The sequence below is a fragment of the Lygodium microphyllum genome, chromosome 28 (assembly GCF_053477565.2).
Source record: "Lygodium microphyllum isolate KBCC chromosome 28, Lygodium_microphyllum_v1.1.10, whole genome shotgun sequence".
Classification (NCBI taxonomy): Eukaryota; Viridiplantae; Streptophyta; class Polypodiopsida; order Schizaeales; family Lygodiaceae; genus Lygodium; species Lygodium microphyllum.
In genome coordinates this window covers 80,411,935-80,421,007 of record NC_141162.1, presented here as the reverse complement: position 1 = coordinate 80,421,007, position 9,073 = coordinate 80,411,935, and the positions used below count along the sequence as shown (strand labels likewise).

General features: G+C 42.5%; 1 protein-coding gene across 3 annotated transcripts; it reads left to right on the top strand.

Moving 5' to 3' along the window:
* The first annotated feature begins 5,201 nt into the window (after nucleotides 1–5,201).
* Nucleotides 5,202–8,810, top strand: LOC148011664 (uncharacterized). 3 transcript variants are annotated; one of them, XM_087670285.1, is made up of 3 exons: nucleotides 5,202–5,361; nucleotides 6,675–7,114; nucleotides 7,236–8,810. In XM_087670285.1, exons 2-3 carry the CDS (start codon nucleotides 6,701–6,703, stop codon nucleotides 8,607–8,609), a joined length of 1,788 nt encoding a protein of 595 aa, XP_087526411.1. In that variant the 5' UTR covers nucleotides 5,202–5,361; nucleotides 6,675–6,700; the 3' UTR covers nucleotides 8,610–8,810. The 3 variants fall into 3 exon arrangements, with proteins under 3 accessions (XP_087526411.1, XP_087526410.1, XP_087526409.1); XM_087670284.1 differs by lacking the exon at nucleotides 5,202–5,361 and adding an exon at nucleotides 5,983–6,134; XM_087670283.1 differs by lacking the exon at nucleotides 5,202–5,361 and adding an exon at nucleotides 6,160–6,518.
* The last annotated feature ends 263 nt before the right edge of the window (nucleotides 8,811–9,073 follow it).

Below are 9,073 nucleotides of genomic sequence, written 5' to 3'. Positions count from 1 at the left end.
CATGAAAGATAGCTTCAGTCCAAGAGTATTTAGCATGCATTTACTGTTATAAATTGTGTATTTCCAACCCCACAATCAGGCCAAAATCATAGCATTACATGTAGCTTCAATCCCCCAATCAATCGGGATGCAATAGGCATCAAACCGGTTATGTAATCATGCCCAAACAAGCATAGGCATACAAATACGTGCTGTCTCAGACCTGAAATCTGTTACAGAATATTTTGTCATCAGAATTTGGCAAATCCGACATCACCATCGCATCCGGAGCATGTCAAAACCCCAACTTAGACTCTTACCTTGCCTGAATCGGGTTCCAAATCCCCAAGATATGACAAAAAGAGTAATTTTTGGGCCAGATTTTGAAACATGCGCAAAAAAAAAAAAAACGTGAGCTGGCTAGGGGGGTCTGCTATCCCACGTGTCAACAATGGGGCCCAAAGGGGGCACAAATGATGGGGGCCAAAGAAGGCCTACACCAAGCCTCAGCAAGCCTTGATAGGCTGGAAGCAAGATCCAGGTAAAGGAAGCTCCAAGAGGTGTGAGCTATGGCTGCCCACAACCTATGAAAACCCTGTTTACCTAGACCTGTGGACTGAGATAAATCTCTGAAATAATGAAGTAATACCTCAATGTCAATGCCCTGATGGTGTCTCAATAGACCGAGAAGAAGCTCGGGAAGCCGAGGAGTGACGGGAGCTCAAGAGAATGAGCTACGGCTGCCAGGAAGGAGACCCAATGCAAGTGGGGAGTCAATGGGAAGCTGAGAATGCCACGAGTCAAGCTCAAGAGTCGGGAAGCCGTGCTCTGATACCAGTTGAAAGGTGAGAAGAATCGAAGCTTGCACTCGAGAGTTATGGTGGGAGAGCAAAAGCAAGAAAAAGAGAAACAAGAAATGGAAACTCCAACAGTCACAATGTGTGACCGGGCCTTTTTTTACTCAAATTGTCACTAAAAGAATAAAGAATAAAGTGACGGTGACGGGTGCTCGCCACCTGCAGTGTGTAGTGGCGGTGACTGTTAGTGTAGTAATACACGGGCGGCTAGGCGGAGATACCTTTATCCCCAACAAAGTACCTTTAAGGATCGAGAATATAATACACATCTTAAAGTTACTACATAATCTTCCACTCCATGTTTAAAAATCAACATAAAAGATACCTTCCACTCCATGTCTTAAAACACATATCCTAAAACCTTTATTAGTAAATTAAACATAGTTATAATAATAATAATTCGAATAACAAAACAATGATAATAAAAATAATAAATTAATAATAACAATAAATTAATATCTATAATATGTATATCTATCTTATCTACTCTAAATTTAATCTTCTAATTTAAATATAATATAATATAATAATAATAACAACTAAAGTAAATAAATTAAATTAGAATAAGAACTAAACCAATTAAAATAATAATACAATAATATATAATAATATATATATCTTATCTATACTAATAACTAATAAAATAATAAAAAATAATAACTAAACTAATTAATTAAATTAACAATAACAATAACAACTAAAGTAACTAAATTAAAATAAAATAAAAACTAAACCAATTAAAATAACAAAATAACAATAAGCTAATAATAAACTAAATAACAACTAAACTATTTAAAATTAAAATAATAATAAAAAATATAATATAACTAATAAAAAATAATGCATACAACTAATAATATCTAAATAATAAACTAAATAACAACTAAACTAATTAAATAACAAAATAATAATAAATTAATATTAAACTGAAACTGAATAACATCCATACTAATAAAATAAGGATTATAATAACTAATAACTAACTAACTAATAATACATACAGCTAACAATATCTAAATAAAATAACATCATAATTAAATAAAGTCAATAATAAAATTAAAATAATAACTAATAATAAATTGAATAACAACTAAACTAATTAAATAATAAAAAAACTATATAACTATAAGTATAACTAATTATTATTATTATTATTATTTATTAACTATTAGACTAAAAAATATAATAATAATATAATATAACCATAATAAAATAAGTTTATCAGATAATAACTAATTAACTAACTATTTAGCTATTAATTTTCATACAATAATAATATAATATAACAATAATAATAATAACTATATATTATAATAACTAATTAACTCATTATAATTAATAACAATTAATCAAACTATTTAACTATATAACTATATAAAAACTAATTATTATAACTAATTAACTATTAACTTTAATTATATAATAATTAATTAATTAATTAAAATACTAATAAATATAGTATATCTAATTATAATAACAATAATAATAATAATGCATACAATTGATAATATCCAAATAAAATAATACCATAATAAAATAAAATAAAATAATAGCTAAACTAATTAAAATAATAACTAACTAATTAATTAAATTAACTATAATTATCAATTAATAAGTAACTATATTAATTAGATATAACTATAACTATTCAATTATTAACTATATAATAATAATTTGAATAACAATAACAATAACAGTAAACTAATATCTATATCTATATGTATATCTATCTAATCTAATCTTCTAATCTAAATATAATATAATATAATATAATATATAATAATTATTATTATTATTATTAAAGTAATTAATTAAATTAACAATAATAACTAAAGTGAATAAATTAAAATAAAATAAAAACTAAAACAGTTAAAATAACAAAATACCAATAAACTGAATAACAATAACAACTAAACTAATTAAAATAATAATAACACATATAATATAACTAACAAAAATAATACATAGAACTAAGTAATAACTAAACTAATTAAAATAACAAAGTAATAATAAATTGGGGCGGTGCGCCAAACCCATGGGCGGGTGGGATTTTGGCCCGGGGGGGAGGGGGGGGGGGGGGGGGGGGGGTCGAGGCCGCCACGCGGGTGGGGAATGGGCGGGAGGGCGCGCGGGTGGGGGGCCAAAAGAACGATTGGTCGAGAGGGGGCCTAGGACCTACGAACGAGGGGAGGGGCAAACGAACGCCCAACCAATGACCTGGGGGAAGGGGGCGACAACGAAGAGGCTAGCGACAACTCTAGCGCATACCAGAGAGAGAGAGAGACAGATATATATATATACCTGGCTACACGATCTCCTTGGCGATGAACGAAGGACTAGTACGATCTCCCTTGGCGAACATAGGATGGCCACGAACGCAAGACCAGCAAGATGGCAAATGCAAGATGGCGAACACAGAACCAGCTCCCCCCTTAACTTGATGCAGCACGATTGCAGGCAGGAGCGGGAGTAAATGCCGAGGGAGTGAAGACCACACGTAGTCATTATGGAATGTCCTTTTTGCATGCAAATTTGAAAAGCAAGCTCGGCAAGATTTTGGTGGTTTGGGCATCACCTAAGGTAAAGGCACAATAATAATGTAGAATAGATGTATAGAATAGATGAGGTGACCTCTTATTGTAATAGGCTATGCTCAAGCTCATCACATGATGATATAAATTCCTTCACTAATATTAATGTTGCTAGGCGTTGTGTAAACTTACATAAGTAAGAATATAATGTGAAGTTACGCTTTTAATCAAAAAAAGATTATAAGTGAAATAATGTGTGAAAATATAGTGGGAGCTCTTGTGTTGGAAGGAATGTATGATACATCCAAAAGATGTATATATGTGAGTATGTATGCTAGGGACCTATGGCCATGGCTAGGGTCACATGATGACACAAGTTCATATATGTCATGAGTCGTGTCGCCATCGAAGGCCGCATGACAAGAAAGCATCAGCAACAGGCTAACCGGTACCATGCGGTGGCCAACACGTGTCCGAATGCCTAGTTTTTAAGGTCCCGTTGGTGGTGGGTATACCTCCTCTCAGAAAAGGGACCCGGGCCAGTCTCATGTCTGGATCGATGTTGGTTGTGGGGATTGAGAGAGAGAGAGAGACGCTCAGCGGCCCAAGACTTGGAGCCTTTTTGGCGTCCAATGCTTAATAAGCGAAATAACCGATTTAACAAATAATAAAGTAAGATAACCCCTGTAAATAAACCATGTAGATTTGTTTGGCTAAATAAATACCGTGGGGCCCTGGGAGCGTTCTTACGCCAAGTTGGATATTATTTTGTATTTTTAAGTTGAGACGCTATTTGTAACTATAATGTTCATGTGGGCTCCGAGAGAGAGAGAGAGAGAGAGAGAGAGCGGTGGGCACGATCACATGATGCTGCTTGGAAAGACTCAGCTGTAGAGCGAGAGCGCACATGAAGTTGATGAATGAAGGAAAATAGTGGAATAATTTACACAACTATAATGCGGGACATGATGTTTAACCTTTACGAGACATTTGACAATGGGTAAAGGGGATGTGCTCTCTCTCTCTCTCTCTCTCTCTCTCTCTGTCTCTCAATAGAGTGATGAATGGAGCCTCTTTTTTGAGAGAGGACACAGAGAGAGAGAGAGAGAGAGAGAGAGCAAAGAAGGGGCTGACAAAAGGCATGGCGGACTCACGTGCAGCGGCGCAGGAAATAGCGAATGGAAGGCATGTGCGGGAGTTGGGATTCACTGCTTGCACGGCCCTATATTGATTTTTTTCCCAATCCATAGCCAGCCAATTCCTCCATTTTTCTATACTCCATTTTTAATTTCCTCCCCCCCCTCCCCCCCTCCCTTCTCCCTTTTTCAAGTTTTTTTAAAATACGAAGTCCTTGATCCGTGTGAGAAAGTTTCGACCCCCCTTTTTTTTGTGAAAGCGATGAGGCGAAATTTTTATTTCTTAAAAACGAAAAAGCCCCCCCCCCAAATTTTTTTTAAAAAAGAAAATGTCTCTGAGTCTCCCCTCTAAAGTAGCGGCGGATAAACAGTCTTCTATCGCCTAACGCTGGAGATCGGTAGGAGTGAATGGCACCAGCTGTGAAATGGTAAAAATCGTAAAAGCGCGCGTGGGCAGGCACACACAAGAGAGAGCGTAAATGCGCTACCATAGCGACGGTTACAGGATGATAGAGAGAGCGGGAAGGGGTTAAAATTTGTGGCGAGTAGCTAAATTTGGTAGCGACGCAGCAGGCTGCCCAAGTCTCCGGACGTGTAGACGGCAGGCAAAGCACGACCCCGCACGAATGAGGTCCCCCACCGCCAAATTCAGAGACATGCCAACCCATACACGCACACAATCAAACACTCTCACATAGTACATACGTATTATTATCAGAGCTCTCTGTATACCATATCTCTCATCTCTCTCTCTCTCTCTCTCTCTCTCTCTCTCTTTCATCGTCATCATCATCTGCGAACAGCAGAGAACAGAGGACTCCGAGAAGAGCAGCAAACTAGAAGAGCGAAGCTGCTAAGGTGAGTCGATTGCTTGATATCTATGTTACTTCCATTACCCATAATTCCATTCTTCCTCTCTTCTTAGAAACTCAGCTCTCTCTCTTCTCTCTTTCAAAAGGACAATCAGGAATCATCTCTGTCACCGGTAGTTGTTCCAGCCTAGTGGCAGTAGAAATATTTTTGGTGATGTTTTGTCTTGCCTCTCTGTACCGCAACCTCATCTTTCCAGTCCGCTCCCTGTCAGTCAAATATAGAGAGAGAGAGAGAGAGGACGGGCCGCGGAAAGGCGAGGTGGAAGAAAAGCTCGTGTAGGCACACGCACTCTCGTCTCACACTCAAACACAGTCTCTCTTCTTCTTCTTCTTCTTCTTCTTCTTCTTCTACTTCTCCTCTTTCTTTTTCTTTCATTGTCGGCACCGCATTCTTCACTTCCACTTCTCCTGTGGCTTGCGCAGGCCGTCTCCTTCCATTTTTCCAGCTAGCTTCTTCTTTTGCTGTTTTTTTTTTGGGTAAAATATGTGGCAATAGGTTTTACTTGGTATCTGCCGAAAAAAAAAGAGGAGATTTTGTATAAAGTTGGGGAAAACGGCCGGCTGATGGGAGAGGTTAATGATGCCACGAGAGAGGGAGCAACAGCGCGCATTGTTTTTTAGCCTTTAACGAGGGGAAGGGTGGGTGCTTTGCTTAATTGGGGGGGTTGCCTTCGGAATTGTAGAGAGGAAGAAAAGAAGAGAAAGAAGAACCATAATCAACTTACTTTGCTTGCAATCGAACAGTCAATCAAGGACCAAGTAAGTAGGCCACCACCTCCACCACCCAAGTACACCACCAACTGCACACACACACACACACACACTCTCTCTCTCTCTCTCATTCATACTCATACTCATATATATTGTGTGATGATTCCCCTCTTCCATTTTTCCTCTGCGTCCCATCCCTCTTTCTCTCACTGTCTGACGTTCAACTTACAAGCCACGTTACCATCAGTGTTTCCATCTCTCCTACCCCTTATTGTATCCCTCCTGCAGTTCATCTGCACCCCTCCGCAAAGCAAGTAAAAGATATTCCTTCACACCTATCTTTGATGATCAGTTTACATCCTCCAACTGTATCATCCTCCTCCTGACTTGCCTACCCTCTCTCTGTATTGTCTCCGTGTGTGCCTTTGGCTGGTAAGGACCAACGACTCTCAGCCTGCAGAATGCACAAATTAGCCTGAGGCCCTTGGCCGGTCATTTGAGCCGTTTCTTTCGAGGAATGTAGTGTCTTTTCTCGAGAGCATTGGATTGAGTGAGGCCTGGATTCATTTAGTTTCTCTTGCCTCGCAGGAAATTCTAGCAGCAAAGGGGGGCGAATGGACGTGGCGAGCGGCCGTCCTTGCAGCTCGAATGCTCCTTATCACCACCATCATCTCTCTCATCAGGGCGCCGGCAGCACGCTCCCTGAGCTGAGAAGGCTCGACAGCAACAATTACAAAGGGGGCGCTGCACTCTCAGAGGTGCCCCCCTCGGACATGAATTTGACGAACGCTGACTTCCTGGGAATCGACGACCTGCTCGATTTCACCAATGACGATATTGGCGGTCCAATAGAGCAAGGGGAAGCCAGCTGCACCGTCGATCATGATGTGGAAGCGACGGAAGTGCTTGTGCCAGCTCACGATCAGCAAGGGCCTAAGGCCTGCAGTACCAACAACAGTACTATGCCGTCACCTGCCGGCACCAGTCTTTTCGACTCGGAGGGAGGGCCGGGACATCTGTGCGTGCCTGTAAGTGTGAAATGATGCCAAAATCTTTTTAAAACTGCATACATATTTTTGGTGTCCATATTTATGATAAGTCTTAATTGGAGGCTGATGTGTAGCCTTTGATTGTTATGTTTGCGTCCAGTGCGACGACTTGGCGGATTTGGAATGGCTATCAAATTTCGTCGAAGATTCCTTCTCGTCCGGAGGAGACGAAGCGGCCTGTAATATCTTCGGCACCAGCAAACTCGGGGTGGTTTTGGACGACGAGGACGTCGATGATTCTAAGAGGACGAAGAAGAGCCGGGCCAGCTTCGATGGCGATGACATTGACAACAATGGCAGCAACAATAAGCCGCAGCAGCGGAGTGGCAGCCCGGTCTCGGTGCTGCTGGACAACAGCAGCAGCACGATAACAAGCACTACAAGCAGCAGCACCACGACCACTACTGCCAGCGATGGGGGTGCGACAATGAGTGGGAAACTGACGCACGTTTTGAGCCGTGGAGTGGGATCGAAGCCGAGGAGCAAGAGGCCCAGGCCGGCGGCGGTGTGCTTCTGGAACACGCGCATTCTGTCCAACGACGGCTGCGGCAGCGTGCTGTTGCATCCACCTCGGCAGCAGCAAGAAGAGAGCCACAATGAAGGAGAGGAAGAGGAAGAAGAGGACGACGACACGATGAGCCCGTCGCATTGCGACGATGATCAGTCCGATTCGGAGTATGATTCCGACGCGCCAACCGCACTGGCGCCTCGCTTCTTCATCGGAAGCAGCCACGCATCATCATCGCCGTACTATTACGACCACGTGGCGGGCAGGAAGGTGCCAGCTCATTATCGCAGCGGTGGCGGCAGCAGCAGCAATAAGAAGCAGCTCTACAGGACGCCGCCGAGGGGCGGGGCGGCAGGGCCGGCGACGAAGAGGCAACAACAGCAGCAAAAGAAGAAGAAGGCGCCAGCGCCGGTGCAGTGGGACGGCGACGATGACGTGTCGTTGCAGCAGCAGCCGGTTAGACGGTGCCTGCACTGCGCGGCGCAGAAGACGCCGCAGTGGCGGGCGGGGCCCATGGGACCCAAGACGCTGTGCAACGCGTGCGGGGTGCGCTACAAGTCCGGGCGGCTCCTGCCGGAGTACCGGCCGGCCGCCAGCCCCACCTTCGTCGAGAGCATCCACTCCAACTCCCATCGCCGCGTCCTGGAGATGCGCCGCCAGCGCTACGAGCAGCCCTGCCCCTCCGCGCCCACGTCAGCCGGCGGACCTGCTCCTCTGCTGGCTCCACGTCAGCAAACGCCACTCCACGACCCCGCCACTCGTATTATAACCATCTCCCCTCTTTCTTCTTCGTCAGCTCCAAAGACTGTTGCTTCTCCTTCTCCTTCTCCTTCTTCTGCCCTCTCTCTGGAGCAGCCGTCTTCTTCTGCCTCTCCCCAGCACAATCCTTCCTACCATCATCTTCACCCCCGCCACCATCACGGCCCCCCCTCAGCTGTCATCTCCATGGCCGGGGTTTCTTGCTAATATCCTTGCTCTATTGTCATCTTATCTACATACTTCCCCTAGCAGCAATTCCCCTAACCTTGCATCATCTGAGCTGGTGAGAGAGAGAGAGAGAGAGAGAGAGAGAGAGAGCGAGCGAGTCTGTCCTGAGTTGTGTTCCCTTTGCCTGATACGATGAATGGAGAGAGAGAGAGAGAGAGAGAGAGGTTGAGAGTCAAACGGCTTGCTTTCCATCCTTACATGTTAGCTAGTTCTTTGAGGCATACATCTTGTAATTAGAAAATCAAATGACAAAACATAGAGTTTCCATTAAAAATTTAATTCATGATTGGGAAAAGGTTTGATACCAAGTCTTGATGAATGGTGAGCCATTATGACACAGCCTTCCATTCAACTAACCTCTTTGAACATTTATAGTAAAGCATGTAGCTGTCTTCCATATTGCCTCATTGCGTCAATTCTTTTCAAAGCACATTGTTTGTGAT

What these genes read in the sequence shown, in the direction of transcription:
- LOC148011664 (XM_087670285.1), top strand. Translation starts at nt 6,701, where the DNA reads ATGGACGTGGCGAGCGGCCGTCCTTGCAGCTCGAATGCTCCTTATCAC. An exon ending in CGGGACATCTGTGCGTGCCT is followed by an intron (nt 7,115 to 7,235) that starts GTAAGTGTGAAA and finishes GTTTGCGTCCAG; the next exon opens with TGCGACGACTTGGCGGATTT.